This window comes from Ipomoea triloba, chromosome 6 (assembly GCF_003576645.1).
Source record: "Ipomoea triloba cultivar NCNSP0323 chromosome 6, ASM357664v1".
NCBI classification, from domain to species: Eukaryota; Viridiplantae; Streptophyta; class Magnoliopsida; order Solanales; family Convolvulaceae; genus Ipomoea; species Ipomoea triloba.
The window spans coordinates 4,687,835-4,709,476 of NC_044921.1; the positions used below are offsets into that span (position 1 = coordinate 4,687,835).

The 21,642-nt window shown below is 36.5% G+C and overlaps 2 protein-coding genes across 2 annotated transcripts; one reads left to right on the top strand and one right to left on the bottom strand.

Annotated features, from left to right (window-relative positions):
• Positions 1–5,950: 5,950 nt before the first annotated feature.
• Positions 5,951–7,803, top strand: LOC116023390 (zinc finger BED domain-containing protein RICESLEEPER 1-like). Its single transcript, XM_031264388.1, has 2 exons — positions 5,951–7,745; positions 7,799–7,803. Exons 1-2 carry the CDS (start codon positions 5,951–5,953, stop codon positions 7,801–7,803), a joined length of 1,800 nt encoding a protein of 599 aa, XP_031120248.1.
• An 11,664-nt stretch (positions 7,804–19,467) lies between these two features.
• LOC116023303 (ethylene-responsive transcription factor ERF018-like) lies at positions 19,468–20,270 on the bottom strand. Its single transcript, XM_031264296.1, has one exon. The coding sequence runs from the start codon at positions 20,166–20,168 to the stop codon at positions 19,554–19,556; it is 615 nt and encodes a 204-aa protein (XP_031120156.1). The 5' UTR covers positions 20,169–20,270; the 3' UTR covers positions 19,468–19,553.
• Positions 20,271–21,642: the final 1,372 nt, after the last annotated feature.

The following is a 21,642-nucleotide window of genomic DNA, read 5'->3' on the forward strand; positions in this document are numbered from 1 at the left end:
ATATATATATATATATATATATATATATATATATATATATATATATATTTATATAGTGGTTCGGTTGAACCAAGCCTACTCCACTCTTATCCTTAAAACTCTTAAGAAGGTTAGCACTAATCCCTTTAGTACAAAAGTTCACTCAAGCCTTGAACACAAAGCCGGTCTTTAGTATCTAGGTTTTTCAACTCCACACTAGTTTACTCCGCATCTTTCTACTTCTACTGAGTAGAGTTACAAATGGTTGAAGATAAAATTCTTCAATCTCCAACTATAAGTCTTGGCTTTGGATGCTCTTTGATATTATCAGTTTATGCAGCACAAGCTCCTAAAATCTGGATAAAAACTTTGTAGCTATGGATCTCTCTCACTGGTCACAAATTGTAAAGCTTTTGAATGCTTGAACACTTAGGAGGGTCTTCCGCCAGGGTGATCCACCTCCTTCTTGCGGAGGAGTGCGGCAGAGCTAGGGGATCCGCTGGGGTGTTCTGTCTGGTCTACTGGCATTCTGGTTCCAGTAACCTGTTCTGTGGTCTGTTTGTTTGGTTGTTTCCCCTTTTGTTCTGAACTTTGTTGGAGTATTTTGTTGGGTATTTTACCATGTCTTTGGAGTATTTATTCCTATCTCTTGATCCATCTTTTGAGTCTCTTGTTTGGTTAAATCCTTGATTATATTATCTGGGAGTTGGTTTGTGTTCATAATCGTCTGAGATGAACACTCTGGGTGGTTGTTCTTGGGCTGAGATTGAGGTTGGATGTTGAAGATGGATCTTTGAGTATCCTTGTGTATTTTGGGGCTTTATTTGCCATTGCGTATATGGACACTATTTGCCATTTGTGTATATGGGCACTATTTGCCATTTGTGTATATGGGCACTATTTGCCATTTGTATAGTTGAGGACTATTTGTCTCTATGTATTCGGGCACGATTTGCCTTTGTGTATTTTGGGCACCATTTGCCTCTATGTATTTGGGCACCATTTGCCTTTATGATTCGGGCATTATATGCCTCCGTGAACTGAGTTTGGGTTTGATGATTAGTATGAGGATTGGTATGTTGGTTGGAGGGTAAGGGTTAGTACTTATCCTTAGAATGAGGTCTGTTTGGTCTCTTACTTGATTCTTGAGTTATCTCGTATCTCGTTCGTTGTTGATTATTCTTGGATATATTCTTGTTGGTCGTTTCTTATGAGTATTCTATTGAATTCTTGATTCTGTTGATATCTTATTATCTTGTGAAATTCAATTGAACATTGATATTGTTGAGAAGTCTTGGTTTATCCTTTATTCAGCGTGTTGTTGTTGAGTATCCGATTTTAAATGCTGAATAGTTCGTTGGTGTGTATATTCTATATGGGTGTGTAAACCTATTTACAAACTTATATATATATATATGTATTTCCTTGCGGGTGTGAGTGGTGGTTGCTTAGCAGTCTTTTGCTAATGGTTTCTTGTATGTTTTCCAGGTATGCAATAAGTCTAAGCGAGAGCGCGTTAGAGCTTATCTTTACAAGGCGGCTTAGACTAGTTGTTGATGTTTTAGACTTTATGTTTGGGCCTGTGTGCCAATGGTGAGACTATATACTCTTGTTTAGATTTCAGATGTTTTGATATTACTTGAGGATTATATCTATGCAGTCCAGTTCTTTTGGTTAGCTTGTGCATCTAGGCCGTGTTTTCTCTTACCTAGATGTGGCATGATACCCCTTTAGGTTATAAATCGTTTCCGCTATGTATGTTTGATAGTTGAGATAGGCAGCTTTTGCGTTAAAGTTTAGCTATCTCGGCTTGTGAAAAGTTGGGGTGTCACACCCGATCACAATGAGCGATGACAGTTGATGTGGCTTGGTCAATCGAACTGCCTGATTGCTGGCGTCTTACTAGTGAGAATTCTTACTGGGATCGACAGTTCCAGATAACTTCCGCTTCAAATGCACTTCGCCTGAGCTCGAACTTTGAAGCTTTGACTGCCACTTTCATCTCATTTCCACTATCTTTTATTCCCCTCGTTTTTCCTTATTGAGATTTTTATTTCATTCTTATATAATATTTTCGTTTCCCTTGAAAAACAGAGTGATCAACAATGGTTTATCTGGTCTCTTGACCATTCTCACTGCCCAAAAACAGGACAAACCACCTTTCATCCCTTTCTCAAGAACATTACTTTCTTTACACATTTCTCTCTAATAAACTTGCCCAATGCGCAGCAGTTGGGAACGGGCTATTCCCCAGACCCCTCCCGAGGTTCGGAGGGTTGTGCCGGATAAAACCTAGGGCCTGCCTATCGTGAAAATAATGTACGTAGTGTTAGAAGCTTAGTACCAGTTATCCCTCACAGCCGTTGTTCGAAACCTCACCGAAATGTGTGGATTATTCTTCATTTTGTTTCTCTCTTTCTACTATCGTAGATTCTCACATTCCACCGCCAATTTCCACCAACTAGCTCACTGCCTCACTTCTCCCTATTGCACCGTTGCATGCAACCAATAAGAAATTAAGAGCAGTGTTTTATGACTGAAGTTGTTGAGCTCCAATCCGTCAAACTCCCGTTGTTGTATACTGGATCACCCCTGTTGAAACCGGATGAGTAGTTGCTAGGCGATGGATCATTGGCAGTTGTCAGAGTCTGAATCACGAACGACATCCTCTGCAATTCCTCATTCTCAGTCCCCGTCTTGACCAAGTGTCCAGGAACCGGAGAGGAAGGTTGGTTTTTGGTGTTGTGGTACTGCATGCAGATTCAATTCGGTCATGTAGAGAGCAGGGATAGTAGTGACGGAGGTGGTTGCTGGACTACTCCGATGGCGATGCGGCTGGAAGTTTTCGGTTGTGACTCGAGCGGTGGTTAGTTTTTCTCGGCGACAGTAACAGTGAGCTGTTGTGGCCGGTGAAGCTATGGTGTTGGTTCGAAATACGGGTCCAAGCTCGAAGATTCGACATTGTAGAATAAAAATGCTGGAGATAATTGAGTGTTTCTTAGCTTTCATGGATGCATGTGTTGCCTTACGCAACAAATGTTTCTTCTGTATATCTTCAGAACTCCTCTAGAAAACAAAGAGAGGGGGTTGAACTGAACTTGGCCGGATTGCAGACCAGCTTTCGTTCCCTGATGCTGTCTTGGCTAAACAGGAGGTTGTTGGTGACGAGATCTCAGCAGTCAGCAGATGAGGAGGTTTTTGGGCTGGACGAGATCTATGCATAGTGCCCTAGGTCGCTAAGGATGAACGGCTAGTAGGGGAGGTTTTTGGGCTGAAAACTTGGGTTGAAGTTTTGGGCCAAAATGTTGGGCTAGGGTTTAGGAGAAACCTAATTTGCTATAATAAAATAGGATGGTTTGAGTTTGGGCTCATAGTGTATACATATATATATATATACATATATATATATATATATATATATATATATATATATATATATATATATATAAAGATCACAGGTTAGTCTCAAATAAACTTTTGGGCTCAAACTTTGATATAAAATTTATAACATGGATAAGGTTTATAAAATCACAAGTAACCTTATAAAGATTTTTATACTAAAAAAGTTTGTTTTGAAATCATAATTGGGACAATACTCGTAGAAATCGAAATAATTTCATTTTAAGGGTCTCTGTAGGAAAAATAATTTGTTTAAAATATCAAGTTATCACAAGAAAAAAGCGACTAGGTCCATATATATTCTCCAAATTGGTCTATATATATCTATTGATGCTCCTTGGTGCCAGAAGTGCGAGAGACCTATCAGTCTAAAAGATAAGAATCCACAACAACTAGGTCTAGTTAAGAATTTTTTCACTCTTGAAATATCTTAAAGAATTATATCATGAAAACATTCATCCAGAAGACGAAAAAGCCTAGTTAATTAACTTATAGGTATACCAAATAATCATAATACTGGGGATTCGAAACGACAATATCTAAATATTTTTGGGAAATAGCTAAAACCTGGTTGATTTTGAAATTATCATGAATTTTTATGATGAATATCGAAGAAATTTATGAAAAATAATTATAATTATCAACAACACAATTGCCTATATAATTGTTCGTATTATATATATGACAAAATCTGGATCTCGAGCTAGGTATGTACTAGAAGCGCCCTCACTGATTAATATATAAATGAACAATTAAGGCATATATAGCTCAGCTCGGTAATAAATTTATTCTCTTTATAACATGTATATCATTGAAGTGGTAACCCTGTTGGTTAGAAATGTGTGTTTGTACAAAAGACATACAAGAATGATGAGGTGGTGTGAAATAAAGCGAGTTTTGTACCCCAAGGGTTCACGTAGAGACACCTAATTGATTTTAATCAAATATATTCTCCCATAATGAACGGTTCCGCTACATAATATTATTGACAGTAAATAACAAATTTAGATATGCAATCAATGAGCATCATGAATAGGGGTGTGCATAACCCGACCAAACCGAAGAACCCGACCGACCCGACCACCGCAATGCGTCATCCGAGGATAACCGAACCCGAACAAGCCAAAACCGAACCGAACCGCGCGCTGTGCGGTTCAAATGAATTCGGTTTGGGTGGCAGTAATGCCACCCGAACCCGTCCGAAAACCCGATGTACCGCTAGGGTTCGCATTCTGCACATATATACGACGTCGTATGAGCATAGTATATATACTGCGAAGATTCCAGATCTGCTCATTTGCGCAGTCGCACCTCTTCACTCTTGACCTAGAGAATTCTCTCGTTCTCTAGTAGATCTACTTCTCTTGACCTCTCTCAATCTCTCTTCTCTGAGTTCTCTCAACCTCTCTCTTTGTTCTCTCTTCTCTGAGTTCTTAGATTACTGTCTCCTCTCTCGTAGTCTCGTACTCTCGTTGTCTCTTCTACAGTTCTAACTTCTAAGAGAGTTAGAGAATCAGAGACTTTTAAGTCTCCGGTGGAAGCCCTAGTTCGGTAGTCCTTGAATCGGTGAGACGCAGAGACGGACAGACGGTGACCTGTGGACTCGAGAGGGTTGCAGTTTGCTTGCTAGGAATCGAAGGCCCTCTGTTCTCGGGGGATTATTGCTGAGAAACAAGGTAACCCCTAAACCCTAATTGATTTTTGTTATTCTCTGATTCTGTGTCCTGTGTTGTGACTCATGTGAATGAGTGAATCTGTGATAGTGTTGTGACCCTAATTTCAAGCTCTTTGATTTAGGGTTCTGAATTTTGATATTGATATACTCTGATTTTGTGAAATTATTCGCCTAATTTCTAGGCTTCTAGCAATGTAGTGTATTATTTTCCAGTATGGTGGAAGCCCGAAGCCCTATCCCCTATTCCCCTGATTAATGATTATGGATTTCTTCGTGTTATTGTGCTTACTGAAAGTCTGAAATCCATTTCTAAAAATCTTGAATGCCTGAAATCTGAATGTCTGTTTTGGTGGAAGCCATAGCCCCTAACTGGGATTAGTGGGATGTGAAATCCATATAAATGATGAGCATTATATTTTTTTAAAGTAAGACTGTGCTCTTACTGTGCTTGAAATCTTGAATGCCTGATTAATGATTATGGATTTCTGTGTGTTATTGTGCTTACTGAAAGTCTGAAATCCATTTTTAAAAATCTTGAATGCCTGAAATCTGAATGTCTGTTTTGGTGGAAGCCTTAGCCCCTAATTGGGATTAGTGGGATGTGAAATCCATATAAATGATGAGCATCAAAAAGTATTTGCATACTTTGCTTGAATGCCTGATTATTGATTTCTTTGTGTTTTGTAAATTGTAACTTGCAAGTGTGAAACTGTGCAAGTTGCCAAGTTTATGGATAGATGACCCTTAAATTGCTTGTGTTATTGTGGAATCTGCAATTCTGCATTTCTGCATACATGATGAAATGTGCAATGTCTGAACTATGCTTATTAATGATGAAATTGAAATGCTCTAGATTTTGAAATGAGATCCCTAATACTTTCCTACTATATGTTATAGATGGAAAGTGTTGGTGGGTCTGGAAGTCAACCTCCCTCTCAAAATGTGGAACATGATATGGGAGCTGAAGCTGTAGAGAAAGATACATCTCAGCAGCCTTTGCCTCCATCTGTTCCTAAAAAAAGAAAAGAGGTTGAAACCAGATCTCCTGTTTGGGATCACTTTGAAAAAATCAAGAACAAAGATAACATTGTTGTCTCAGCAGTGTGCATATACTGTAAAAAGTCTTACAAATCTGAGTCCAAAAGACATGGGACTTCTACTTTGAGAAATCACATTATGACTTGCTTAAAAAATCCTCACTCTAAGGATACTAGGCAATCTCTACTCACATTCTCTCCTGCCCCTAGTTCTGGTTTAACTGAGTCTGAAGGTGCAGCAGGGGTTTTAGGAACCTGGGTTTTTGATCAGGAGTTGATTAGGAGAGCTCTTTGTGAAATGATTATTGTTGATGAGCTACCTTTTAGGTTTGTGGAGGGTCAAGGTTTTAGGAAATTTATTCTTGTTTGCTGTCCTATGTTCAAAATTCCTTCTAGATGGACAGTAAGTAGGGATATTCTGAAAATTTATTCTGATGAGAGGGTTAATTTGAAGAATTTCTTTAAGACTAGCTGCCAAAGGGTTAGTATCACTACTGATACTTGGACTTCTGTACAAAGAATCAACTACATGTGCATTACTGCACATTTCATAGATCATGAGTGGAAGCTACAGAAAAAAATCATTTCCTTTGTCCCTATTTCTTCACATAAGGGGGAATACATAGCTAAGGCACTTGAAAGTTGCCTACTAGAGTGGGGGTTGAAGTCAATTTTTTCTGTCACAGTTGATAATGCTTCTAGCAATGATACTGCCATAGGGTTTTTAAAAAAGAAAATGCTGTCTCGGGGTTCTACTGCAGTAAGGTGTAAGTATTTGCATATGCGATGCATTGCTCACATCCTTAATCTGGTTGTGCAAGATGGATTAAAGGAATCTGATGATTCTGTTAAGAAGGTAAGGGACTCTGTTAGGTATATGAGAAGCTCTCCTGCTAGGCTCCAAAAATTTAGAGAGCTTGCTGACTTAATTGGGGTGGAAGCCAAAAACTCTTTGGTTCTTGATGTACCTACAAGGTGGAATTCCACATATTTGATGCTGCATACTGCTTTGCTGTATCAAAAGGTTTTTGAAGTGTATGAAGATTATGACCCTTCCTTCAAATCTGATTTGGGTGGGAATGTTCCTAATTTCTTGGATTGGGAGGTAGTAGAAGGGTTGGTGAAATTTCTGAAATCATTTTATGAAATGACTGTTAGGATATCTGGTTCTCTGTATGTAACTTCTAACACTTTCTTCTCTGAAGTGTCTGATTTATCTTGCATACTTACTGGTCTAGTGGGAGCTGAATCTGATTCTGTTAAAGCAATGGGGATGAATATGAGGACCAAGTTTGATAAATACTGGGGTGATCCAAACAAGATGAATTTTCTGATTTTTTATGGAAATATAATGGATCCTAGGGACAAAATTGAATACATGCCATATCAGTTTAATCAATTATATGGTGATGAAAATGGCAAGTCCTTGTTTGAGAAGGTTATGAAAGACTTGAAGGAGTTGTATGTTGATTATGTGACAAGTTTCCCAGTCCAGTCTGATCCTGTTCCTGTTGAACAGTCTGTTCCCCCTACTGTTTTGTCTGATCCAGTTTCTGTTGGGAGACCCCAATCTTTGTTAAAATCTCAGTTAAAAAAACAAAGATTGGAGAGTGGAGAATTAGGCAGAAAGAAAACTGAGTTGGAAGTTTATTTGAGTGAGGAAATTATAGAAGAGGATGGTGAATTTGACCTCTTGAAATGGTGGAAGGTTAATGCTGGAAGGTTCCCTGTGCTTTCTAAAATGGCTAGGGATATACTTGCTGTTCCCATTTCTACAGTTGCATCAGAATCAACCTTTAGTACAAGTGGGAGAGTTCTTGATGCCTTTAGGAGTTCTCTTACTCCTAAAATTGTGGAGGCACTTGTATGTGCACAAGATTGGCTTAGGTTGCACAATCAGCCTCTTTCAGTTGAAGAAAACATTGATGAGGTTGAGAAATTTGAAAAAGGTAATTATTCTTATAAGTTTTAACTTTAATTATAAGTTTGTTTATTTTTTAGTTAATTAGTTTAAAGTCTAATGTTTATTTTTTTTTTTTTTTGTGTGCAGAGTTCTGCACTGGAGTTGGTTCTTCCCTGCCTACAATACCAGTAAATTATTTCAAACTATTTCATATCTTTATTTGTTTACTGTTTTACTGTTTTCTGCTTATGCTTGTGAGTTGTGCCTTGTGCTGTTTAAAACTAAATTGTGTATGTTTGAGTACTTGACTGCTTGACTGCCTGAGCATGGAACCATGGTGGGCTGGTGGCTGTGGCTCTACATAATGATGAGTTGAGTTGATGTGATGCCTCCCTGGCTGGAAAGTTTGCAGCCTCAGTGGCTAATAACTGCCCCAGGTTTGAGGATTCACACTATCCACTGACCACTGGAAATTGGAATGGTTGTAAGTATAATTGTATAAGGATGCTGTCTGGTATATCTCTCTGTCTCTCTTCTCTGTTTTTTTTTAAATGTTTAATAAGTAATAACTGCCCAGTGCAATGATGATGCTTCCACCATACTCTGAAATCTGGGATTTGTTCATTTGTTGGATTGGGTTTGGTATGTTGCCATGAACTGTGGTCAATCCATAGGTCATTGGCAATTTCCCCCAATCCTTACATGATATGAAAAATAAGCAATCTGAGCACACTTTGTCCCAATCTTAACTTTCTGTTATTACTAATAACAATATACTTATTAGTTATTATATTGTAATATTGTATATACTATATATTTTGGCAAGTTTACTACATTTTTAAGTTTTCATCTTTTCTAACTTTGAATATAATTAGGAAGAGGATTAGGATTTAGGCAACTATTGGAGGTAATGGAGGATTAGAGGCTGGACTACTGGAGGCTTGGAGGCTGGATCTGTGCTGCTGACCTGCTGTGATTTAAATGTTTAATTGCTCTTTGTGAATTGTGAATGAGTGAATGACAGTTGTATTGTTGTAATTTGATTTGTATTTTGGTGTAATTAAATTTTTGTGAATGATTAGGATTTTAGATGTGATTTTGTGTGTATTTTAGTTTTTTGAGGTTTGGACTAAAATTGTAATAGTAATTTAGTTTTTGCATTAATTTTTTTTTATCAACCCGACTAAACCGACGGTTAGTCGGATGTCGGTCGGAGATCAAAATCTCCAAAACCGACGGGCTTCATCCCTTTTTTAAACGGTTTGGGGTTACAAAAATAAAACCGAAATCCGTTCGGTTCTAGCCACCGACCACCCGAACCGCCCGAACCCGACCGCTGTTCTAGCCACCGACCACCCGAACCGCCCGAACCCGACCGCTGCACAGCCCTACGACCACCCGAACCGCCCGAACCCGACCGCTGCACAGCCCTAATCATGAACGCATAATTATGAGTCGTTAGACGCTAATCTTTATTTGGAAAAATCCCTGAAAGCTTATGGTTGCACTTTTTTTTCTTAACTAAGGGTTTTTTTTTTTCACAGGGTTTTCTTAGGGTAAGGTTTTTAATGAATCAACCGAAACAATACATGAATTACTCATACATCATGCACTCTTTTTTCGTCTAAGTTTTTCCACACATTTTTTCTAGCGAATTTTTAACGAGGCATGATTATGGTAAGTTAATGTCCAAAAGGGAGTGTTATAAAGATATTATTGTGGACATTATGAGCATTCAATAATATGTAACAGTCATATTTATATTTGTCATTAATGTTTTTTGTTACAAATGTAATTCTATATACTTCATATGTATTGATTCGAAAGTTGGAATAATATATATTGAAATTATACTATTGTTCATTTTTCTCTCTATTTTTGCACTTACATAAGTTACATTATACTGTTCATCCAATTCATTTCATCGGAAAGCGCTCTGAACTAAAAGGGAATCAATTACAACATGTGTTCAAATTAATTTAGAAAAATACTTACAGGGCGCTTGGTTGGAGGGAATTACAATTCCATTCCCATTTAATTCCCACCTAATTCCGAATGCAACAAAATTCCTTCGTTTAATTGGAGGGAATTGCAATTCCACGGAATTACAATTCCTCATTTTTATGGAATTAGAATCCCATGCCCCTATGGGATTTTAATTCCATGGATTTTAGGAAGAAAAAAAGATAGTTCTGAGACAAAATTACCCCTCCCTTTTTAACCTAAATTTTATACATGACCTTCCCTTCTAAATTATAATGTGTATTATTCTTCGACTTTCCTTTGTGTATGTTCATTTAATGAATTTCAATCTTTATATGCAACAACTATTCAAAATTTACATTCTTTATATGCGTTATTTATATACAATAACTTTCTTGTATGTTCCTTTGAATTCTTTATATGCAGAAACTCTTTAAAATTTGCATTCTTTATATGCAACAACAACAATAATGGGCATTTTAGACTTTATACTACTTATTTCATATCAATTCCCATATATATCAAATATTGGAATTGAAATTCCTAGTAATTTTATTCCTGCAAACCAAATGCTGGAATTTAAACTCTCACTTTATTCCCGCATTATTCTTTTCCCACCTAATTCCTTCCCACTTTATACTCCCAATTTGTCTTTCCCCTCACATGTTTTTTATGTAGACACTTTTCTGTCAATCATTATACTATGGACCATGGATCATGGTTGATACTGCAGTTGTATTGAACTGATACTACAATTGTGTTGAACGGATACTGCAGTTGTGTTGAAAGGGAACTGTAGTTGCGCAAAACAGAGGACGTGTCATCCGTCTGGAACTACAGTTGTGTTGAACTGATACTGCAACTGTGTTGAACGGATACTGCAGTTGTGTTGAATGGGTGAACAGTCTCTGTTTCGCGCAACTGCAGTTTACTTTCAACACAACTGTACTATCCGTTCAACACAACTACAGTATCAGTCATGATCATGGTGCACAATGCATTGTGGACCATGATCCACAATATAGTTTGCGCTTTTCTGTAGGCCCACATGATAAAAATAATCAATCTCTTTTTGTCACCTCAAGGAGTATAAGTAAGGGAGTATAATTTAGAAATATATATATAGAACTCATTAATTTAAGGTGGGAGATCATAAATTACCTTATCTAAATGTCTAATCACCAATCTTAATGACTTAATCAACAATGACGTTTGAAAGTGACTTAATTTACAAAAAGCACGTTTTGTCGGTCGGTCCCACTAATAGAAAATTGCGTTCTTTCTTTCTTTCTTTTTTTTTTTTAAAAAACTTTCTTTTTCTTATTCTTTTTACTCCATTTGAACAAAATTTCCGGTTCCTAATTAAGTCCAGTAGAAACTAGAAACTAACCACAATCACAACCAAAAGAAATAGTGGACGGAGACTGTAATAGTGAATGGAAAATAACGAAATTAAAAATAACGAGTTAATTCCACCGGGAAAATTTTTAATTTAGTCCTAGAGTATCCTTTTGTCATTTAACATTCTAGATTATTATTTTTTGTATACTTTTATTCATTTTCATGATTTTTTCTATTTTTAGTAAGGCTATTTTTGTATTTTCATATTTTTTTGTTATTTTTTCAATTTCAACCGATTTAATTGGTTTAAGACTTTTGGTAACTTCTGAATTTTAGTAACCGTATTTTTCAACCGGTTTTAGTAAAGTCATAAACTAATTAAGCCGGTTGAAATTAGAAAAGTAACAAATAAAAAATATGAAAAGACAAAAATGTCCTTACTAAAAATATAATAAATCATAAGAATGACTAAAAGGGTCTAAAAGATAATAGTTCGAGTTGTTAAATGACAAAAATGATAGTGTAGGACTAAATTTGGTATTGTCACCAAAAGCAATGGACCTCGGGTAGAATTAACTCTAAAAATAACATATAAATAATATGTCAAGTTGGTGAATGAAATATTAAAATTTAAAATACTAAATTAATATTTTTGTTTAGTAGATAGAAAAGAAAAAAGTTATAAAATTTCAAAGTAACACCGAAAAATTTTAATAATTATACTATGGCAAGGTGGACCTGTGTCTATTTACATACTGAATGTTCACAATTTGAATTGTGAAGATTTAGAATGTAAACTGTGAACAAATTATGTAAATTGTGAGCATTCAATATATAAATTGTGAGCATTTAGTATGTAAATTGTGTATGTTAGACCCAATCCATAGAATAATTTGCCAAAAAATTTATATACATATATAATTTTGAATATGAGTAGGTTTGGTGTGAAATTATTTATAATACTCTGTATTTAAAATGTAATATTTTTTAAATACATTTATGCAATACTTTTTAGTTAAAATTTAATATTGTTTTTATAACTTTATAAAAGTAATATATCTATATCTATATATATATATAGAAACACAAAATCCTACAAAACGAAATATTATTTCCCGCCCAAAATATTGTACACTAAAACAATTGAAACAATAAAATCTATATATATATATATAAACAAAATCCTCCAAAACGAAATACTATTTCCCGCCCAAAATATTGTACACTAAAACAATTGAAACAATAAAATAATATTAAAAGTACAATAATATTATAACACGAAATCCTATAACATCAAAACATTGTTATACATTAGGATTAGTACATTGTTATAATACTTATAAAAACAAAATCCTCCAAAACGAAATCCTATTTCCTGCCCAAAATATTGTACATTAAAACAATTAAAACAATAAAACAATATTAAAAATACAATAATATTAAAACAAGAAATCCTAAAAAAAGAAGAAAATGAATCAATTGTAGGGTGACATTAATTTGATAACTGCTTACTATTTACAACCACCATATGTAACCAAACTTACTCGGTAGTACAATGTCTCATTTTTGTCATGAAGTCGGTTTAAGATCCTCCATAGGACGATTGTTCTATGTTCCGCCAGGGTGTGGAGAGTTATACTATCTTAGATGTCTTTTAAACTTGGTACGCGGACCTTTTACCCATGAAGATATTCGCACTGTTGCAGGAGTCATTCATAATTCGTTTAGGGATACGTGTTATGAATATGGATTATTAGATGATGACAAGGAGTGTATTGATGGCATTATTGATTCGAGTTACTGGGCATTCGCGTATGCTTTGCGAAGGTTATTTGTTACGCTTCTCACTTCAAGTTCACTCAGTAAGGCCGAAGTAGTTTGGAATGCCATTTGGAAATTTCTTGCTGAGGATGCACAAGTTCAACGTCGATGTGTCTTGCAAAATCCAGGTATATCGAGCTCCAATCTATTTATTCGACTTTGTTATTTGGTTTTCATTATTTATAAATAAACTAATTTGTTATTTGTTTTTGTTTCTTTTATTTTTTTGCCTTTTAAGAGTTGATGCTGATTCGAATTATCCATGAGTTATACCTCATCTTCTTTGCTTTTTTTTTTTTTTTTTTTACCTTGGTGGCAGCATGATAGAAACTTGTATTCCTATCTCCAGATGCAATCCAGTGCTCCCTAGCTTGTTGGTACCATAATATTTCTTCTTGGTACAAGACCTTTTCTAGCTCTCCCCTGAGCTTCCTTTCTAATTTTATTAATCCCGAATGGTTGTTGCTTTCGAGGTGTTTCTGTATCCCTTCAAGACGTCTAAGGAGATGGCGTTTTTTCGAGTGAATATTCCCAAAAATATTCCTATTCCTACTTTGAAGTTTAGTTGCAATATTTTCTTTGTTCTCCCAAATAGTAGCATTAACAATCCAGTTATGTTTTACCACATCCAAGAAATTAGAATGCCGCCTACACCAGGCACCTTGAAATTTGAATGTATGAGCGTGACTCTCCTGCTGGCAATCTAAATTAATCAAAATAGGGTAATGGTCAGACTTTATTCTCAGTAGGTGCGACACTTTTGTGTTGTCGAACCTATCCAGCCAATCTATCGACACTAAGGCTCTATCAAGTCTTGCGCCTTTAAAAGTTCCACTTTGTTGCCCTCATTTCCACGTAAGTTTCTAGCTAGTGAACCCTAAGTCGACTAGAGCTTCCTCGAAAATCCAATTTTTAAAATCATTATTAAGGTGAGCTCCCGAGTTCTCCGGGTTGGAGGTTTCTTCAAGATTAGCCACCACATTAAAATCCCCCACAACCAGTCAGGGGCCACGAATACTGACTTTAGAGCATGATAGGGCACTCCACAATCTCCATCGCAGGTGAAGTGACGGACTAGCATAAACTGTAGAGAAATTCCAAGATCGACCATTCTGTTCCTTGATCATTAGATGAATGAATTGCAGATGAGAACTCAGCACCCCAACTTCAATATCTTCCTTCCAAAGGACCCAGATACCGCACTAAAACCCAAATCCACTCGAACCCAATTTTCGAAACCCAGTTTTTGGCAGACACCATCTACATTAGATACGATGTTTTGGTCTCCATATGGCAGAGAATGCTCGGTTTATGACTGTTAGGAAACCATTTAGTAACTCTAATAAAACTTTTAAACGCTACTCCTTGACAATTCCAAACGATGACCTTCATGGAAAAACAAAAACAAAGGAAAACAGAGAAAGCAAAAAACAAAACCATGCAAACAAGCAATGACAAAACACAAAAGCACAAGAAGGGGTAGGGGGCAAAACCCAAAACTGCTACCAATCCGCAGCAGCACCTCAGGGCTACACCTCCATATCTCCCTCGCCAAGATTCTCAAGGCTATCATCAAAGAGGTCCACGTCCGTAAGAGACTCAGTTCCACCATCGAGTTGGTCAGGGGGATCGCCATGGTGCTCCAACAACTGGTTATCAACATTGGGTACGTCGTTGGTTGACATCTCAGCATCAATTCCCACTACTTTCGTCGTCTTGGCTTCGTTAATATTACCTGTGACTAGAGTATGCTCACTAGCCGCCCCGACCTAGTTGGCTGCTTTACGCTGGTTTATTTGTGCTCGCTTAGAGTTATCAGATTTGGCAGGACCTTCCACCGTTACTTTGTGTTTACCATGTCTATTATTTCCCTAAATTTGTTTCTCTGATACTTGTGCTATGGGTATCTTCCCTCTAGTAACTCCTGGAGAACTTGGGCCTTGGGTGGTTAATTTTTGCACTCGTTGTTCACTCGAGCCCATATTAGGTCCTTGACTCTCTAATTCTGTTTCCCCCACATTATCTTCCATGAGGTGAGCAAACCTGGAGCCTGAATCTGCGCCTATCTTTTCCTTCCCTTTTACTACGTTACATAAATCTTTCTTTCCATATCCATTCCTAGTCTGATTATTTTGTTCCTGATTTTTCGCATATCTTTTTCATTTTCGTGGGGCTACCATACAGGAACCATAATCCTCCATGCCTCAGGTCTGGTTCGCGCCTTACCTTTGTTAAGATCCTTCTTTCCTTTTGCATTATTCTGACCATTACTTCCAGCACCCTCCTCCACCGGTGTACGGCCACCTGCATCTATCTCCCTCCGCCATCTTTTCCTCTTCCTCACATGTTCATGATTCTGCGTGTATTTCTCAGCACTATGGCCATAAACACCACATTTGAAGCATATAAGGTGTAGTCCCTCATATGTGATGCCTCTCACATTCCTCCTTAACGTGAACTTGGATAGCAATGGCTTGGTAATATCTACCTCAACACAGATTCTCACAAACATTGTCCAGGAGACTAGACTCGTCGCCGTATCAATGTTAATCAGCCTACCAATCTTGCCTCCCACCCTCATGAGAAAATTGTGGTCGTAGTACTCCGCAGATAGGCAGGGGAAGCGCACCCACACTATTACTGTTTTCGTCTTGTCAGTGAGAGGTTCAAAGATTGGAACCCACTCCTTTACGATCAGGTAATGATCTAGGACCATCCAGGCTCCTCCGTACTTAGCAAATTCATAGTTCTTCAGGGATGCAAACTTAACCAGAAAATATCCTCCCCCAATGCCCCAATGGCGATTAGTTCCATTCTAGCCTTCGGGTGCCATAATGCAGTCAATCTCATCAACAAATATGCATAGCATACATTCCTTCCAAGACTTTGACAATGAGTGTCTGTTTCCATCTACTTCTCAGGCATAACTTTTCTTCTTTGGAGAGACGGATGACAGGGCATCCGCCGTCGATCTTATCGTCTGGATCTTCCTCCTCGTCATTTGAGATGAGATCTAACTCAAATGGATTTGGGTTCACAAAAGTGCTTCCAGTTTCATTTGCAACTACCTGTTTAAACGATAGCGCTCCAATATGTTCTTCTGGCGTGCCATCTTTCTTTTCAGGGAGGCTTCACCCATCGGAGATTCGGTTGATGTCTTCGTCTTCTTGGTACTTCGCTCCAGGAGGTTTTGTTCTTCGCTATTCTTCCGAGAGAGAGTTTCCTCCGCCATATTTTATTTTGTTGTAGCTGGGTACCTATATTATTATTAGAGGGAAAATAAGTGTAAATGCAGAGATTGAGGGGGAAACGAAAAAAAAAAAAAGCCAAAGGCATTAACTTTAATTTATATGAAAACCTATCATTAGTATTTGAATATGCATTTTAAGTGAACCAATTTAAATTGCGTTGAATTGCGTTGCTTATAGCTGACCGACTCAAATCATGAAGATTAACAAGTAGTTATTACATGGAGTCGAACTTAATTGGCATTGTTGGCTGATTGATTATATTGATCCAGGTGGTCCGACTCAAATAACCCAATAAATAAAGAATAATAAGAAATAAAGACAAGGATAGTGAATATAGAGCAAGTATTTTGGTCACGAAGACAAATTTGTATTAGGATTCGTATCAAGCTACTACAAGAGAATTGAATGCTGATGTCATCATAACTCATAAGACAGAGAGGAGTGTTTTTATACTAGGCAGCACTCCAATGGCTCCCACGAAAAAATGACGGATAGTTTGGACCTCCTTAACCGGGTCTAACGCTTTCACTATGCCCACTACAACCGTCCACGAACGGAGGTCGAGTCCAAGAGCTAATAAGGGCATTAGGGACGGTCCTAAGCATGGACGGGATGGGCGACCGCCTATGGCCCTAGGATAGAAGGGGTCGATCCATATATATACATATGTATACATATATCTATTATAGTGTTACAATTAGTGTTATAATTATATTAGAAAATAAAAAATTAGTGTTATAATTATATTAGAAAACAAAAAATTAAGAATAGATGGGACTGTATGAAGCTGAGAATCGATGCTTAATTAAATAATTTAGAAATAGAATCGACATGGGGAGTCGAGGACACCTAATTGTCTTTTATCTATTAGAATCGACACCCTAACCGGCTAACTCATTTGTCCTCTTCAATAAATTTTTTTCCAATTCGATTAATCAATGATTGTTCATTTGTTTGCAAGTTTGGGCTCCATTGTCCGTTGTAACTTGTAAGTTCTCTTCTATTTGTAATTTGTTCTGTCTTTAAAAATACCCACGTGCTTTTGTTCTTTTCTTATACACAGTTTTTAAAATTGTTTTATATAAAGTTACCTAAAAAGCATTTATGTGATTGTGAAAAAAAACAAAAAAAAAACAAGTAGAGCAGCTAATAGAATCACAAAGAGGAGCTATAAATAAAATTTTCAAAAAATCATAATCAAATAATTGAAACAATCTAAAGAAAATTTAAATTACCAAGGTCATGTTAATGACCATTTTGTATATTGAGAAGGATATGCTAGAGAATGTTAATCTTGATGCAATTATCGATGATTTTGCATAGCACGTAGACTTCTTTTGTCATAATTACTTTTGTATTTAAAAACTGTTAAAAATTTTCTATAAGTATTTCATGTTATTTGATATTATTATTTTTTTAGTATTATTACATTTAAATTTTAGTTTTTTATATAAGGGCCCATTTTTTTTTAATTTCACTCAGGGCCTCTAAAATGTTTGTACCCGCCCTGAGGACATTAACTGTATGTTGAAAATATGCGTTTTTTGTATGTAGTGAATTTATTGACGGCCAACGCCACCGTTTTGGTATGGGAGTAAAGAACAATTTGGAGAGCCCATTAGTTACAAGGTTGAAAATAGTATGTTCCGAAGTGCTGCAGTTCGCTTTTGTAGAGTAAAGGAACTGCATATAAATATATAATCCATATATATGCATGCAAAATTGGCGACAAAAAAGGCATCACATCACCATACACATACCTATATATATACCACGTGACACTAAAAAAGGCTCAGTAGACTTTTCTCCAAATCTCATCACTTTCAATACTTAAATATAAAATTTTTAAATCTCATCACTCTCAATACTTAAATATAAAAATTTTAAAAGAGTTAATTATTGAAATGATCTATTGGCTATAGCGAAATTATCAATTTCATTCTTAATTATTTTTTTGATTAATTAAGTCTCTTAAATTTCAATTTGGTCCTCCATTTGTTTTACTATTAGACATCTGCTGTTAACTCGGGATCAAATTGATAATTTCGTTATAGTCAAGGGACCATTTCGGTAATTAATTTTTCAGACAAAATGGTGCTTGTAATGATTGAAATGGTCCCTTGACTGTAACAAAATTACCAATTTCGTCATGATATAACGGATGTCTGACGGCAAAACAAATTGATGACCAAAGTGGTTACGATTTTTAAAGTTGAGGAACTTATGTGGTAATTTTGTTATAGTCAATGGACTATTTCGGTAATAACTCAATTTTAAATAATAATTGGAGGCTAAATCTAAACAATTAATTTTAAACTCATACTTTAAATATAAAAATTTTAAATAATAGTTGGTGGCTAAATCAATAAATTTTAAACTCAAAACACAGAACAGTAAAAACGCAATAATTAAGAGATCAAATTTAATATTAAACGTGATAATATACGGCATAAGCATAACCAAACATGTTTCCTAATATAATATATAAGAGCGAGGCTAGGTATAGACACAATGGAAAACATGCAAAGATTTAAAGGAAATTTATAAAGAGAAAATGGATAAGCTATCCCATAAAATTCCATATATTGATATATAAACCTTTCCAGGCAAAAACATAATTTTACTACAAGAAACCGGAAAGATCAAGTACGAACAACATAGACTATCCTGTGGCACTATGCCATACCACGTTGTATTATATTATAGAAAGTTCATTAAAAAAAAGTATATACGTACATATATATTCCCGTCCAAACCTTTCCTCGTGGGCAGACTTTCATTTATTGAGTGCTAATCAATTAGCTAACCTCACTTTATAGTCCTATAATGCCACTTCAGAAGGAAAGTTTTTAGGTAAAATACATAAGTAATTTATAGCATTACTCATATATATATTCTTTGTTGGGAGGAATTTCGGGAGAACCGAGTTCAATTCCCACAAGTGACGATTCCCCCTGGGCCAGCTCCCGTGCCTCCCGGAGCGAATGTGGGTGGACCCCGGACCGTTAAACGGACGGAGATAAAAGACCCTGTAAATTTACCCAAAAAAAAATTACTCATATATATATGTTTTTTTTGTTTGTTGGTGTGTATGTGTTATTTGGCATTATATTATATTGTTGATAGTAGCGAGGTGAGTGAGGTAGTATATATAGGATAGGAAGCTAGAAGTTCCATAAGAAAGATGGGTGAGAAAATTGGGTTTCATTGTCGTGATCAGTGGTTGACGGCGGCGGCGGGGGCGGAGGATGTGGTTGTGGTTGTGGTGGCACGTAGAGATCATCACCTGAGAATAGACCAAACTCGTTACAAGTAGGAGCCCCATCCAGTGCGTCAAAAAACGACCAATCAATATCTCCCATTTGTACCGCACCTTCGGAGGTCGAGGAGGGTGACGTGTCATCCAAATCCATCACGTGCGTTATTTCCTCATGGTTTCCTTGTTCCTGCCGCCCGACAGCAATTATATTGGCAGGTGGCGGTCGGGAGTAGTCGCTGCCGTATTGGGCGGCGACGTCCTGAATCTCCGGCGGGGTGAACGTCTGCCAGCCGGGAACGTCGGGCGGGTCGTCGGGAAAGTTGAGCTGCGCGGTGGGGCCGCGCAGGCAAAACTGGGCGACGTCGAAAGCCCTGGCGGCTTTCTCCGCCGTGTTGTAAGACCCCAACCATATCCTCTCCCGGCTGTTGGGTAGGCGTATCTCCGACACCCATTTCCCCCATTTCCTCTTCCTCACTCCCTTGTACTTCACCGCCGACGGCGCCTCCTCGTTGCGCTCCATCGGAGAATCAAGAAATGAACTGTTAGATATAATATAATAGTAAGTGTTGTGAGATTTCAATTTGGTGATTGTGAAAGTGGGTTTTTGGGGTTCGTAATTGCATGGAATGGAATGGGTATATATTTTGGATGAAATTAGGGTAAGTAGGAGTATATATATACAAGTGAGTGTGGAGCAGAGGATGTCTGAGAATTCCAACGTCAACGGGGAAGGTCTAACGTTAAAGCGTGTTCCGATTGCACTTCAAATGAGCGTAGAGATAGCGTACACGTACAGGATAATTTTGGCCGGACGGATTATGGTGATATCATACTATACGTAAGCGTTTTTCTTTTTAAATTTTATTTTCTTGGCTCTACGCGGTGTTTTTCTCTCTTTTTTTTTTTTTAAATGGTTTTAGTTTTGTTCTTTGATTACTTGTGACTATGTTAGAATGTAATATCTGGTTATAACTATTTTCTCAACCTATTGAAGTACAAAGAGTCAATACTTTTTTCATTGAAGATCAAATTCATGACCTCACATTTGAGAGAGCCACGACAAGGTCATTGACATTTTAATTTTGTTTAAATTATAAATTATGTGTCAGTTCTAACTCTATTTTAGTTTTTTTTTTCAGATTATTTATTTTATTTTTTAAAAAATAAAAACTTTTTTGGTGACTAATTGACAATGATAGTATGAATGTATATACATGGTCGTCAGCTACTCATGTGATGCACAACAGTTACTGCTTAATTAATCCAGCATTTGTACTTGGATCTTTTCTTTGGTCAATTCCATATAATTTCTAGAGGACACCGTACAGAATAAAGATTTCTTGATTGTTGAATTTTTGTTTTAGATGTGGCCGTTATTTTTCAAATGGATCACATTTAGCTATAAATTATTGAAAATTAATTTTTCAAATTTAGTATTCCAATACCAGTTCTGTTTGTTGGTTCGCATGTCAAGGTAAAATTGTAATTTCAATATGTTGAATTGAAATCTTTGTCATTTAATCTGATCTAAAGTAATAGAAAATCATTCAAATTGAGAGTGTAGAGTACTTATAATGTTAACTCTTACTTTCATAATTTTGATTGTGTTAGATTAATTCATGAAAGCTTTAAGGGACTAACGTAAAAAAAATTCAACTTATACGCATGAATAACTCAATTGATCAGAAGAGTAAAGTTTAGAAAGAATGACCAAGATCGAGTCTCACCTCTCACAGTGTAGCAACACAGTAAATAAATTGGGATTTGATTTCAACCTTTTGGAAAGAAAAAAAAAATTCAACTTTATTTTTTAATTTGGTAATTAGCCAACTAATTGATTACAAATGACAAATGTTAAAACAAACTCAATAATCAAGCGATTTTTTGTTGGAATGAACTCTTTCTATAATCATGGCCATATATTGTTGGTCATTTGGTCCTAGACCATCATAGAACTAGGACTGTGTTTGGTTCTCACATTGTAATCGCAAATT

What these genes read in the sequence shown, in the direction of transcription:
- LOC116023303 (XM_031264296.1), bottom strand. Translation starts at nt 20,168, where the DNA reads ATGGAGCGCAACGAGGAGGCGCCGTCGGCGGTGAAGTACAAGGGAGTG.
- LOC116023390 (XM_031264388.1), top strand. Translation starts at nt 5,951, where the DNA reads ATGGAAAGTGTTGGTGGGTCTGGAAGTCAACCTCCCTCTCAAAATGTG.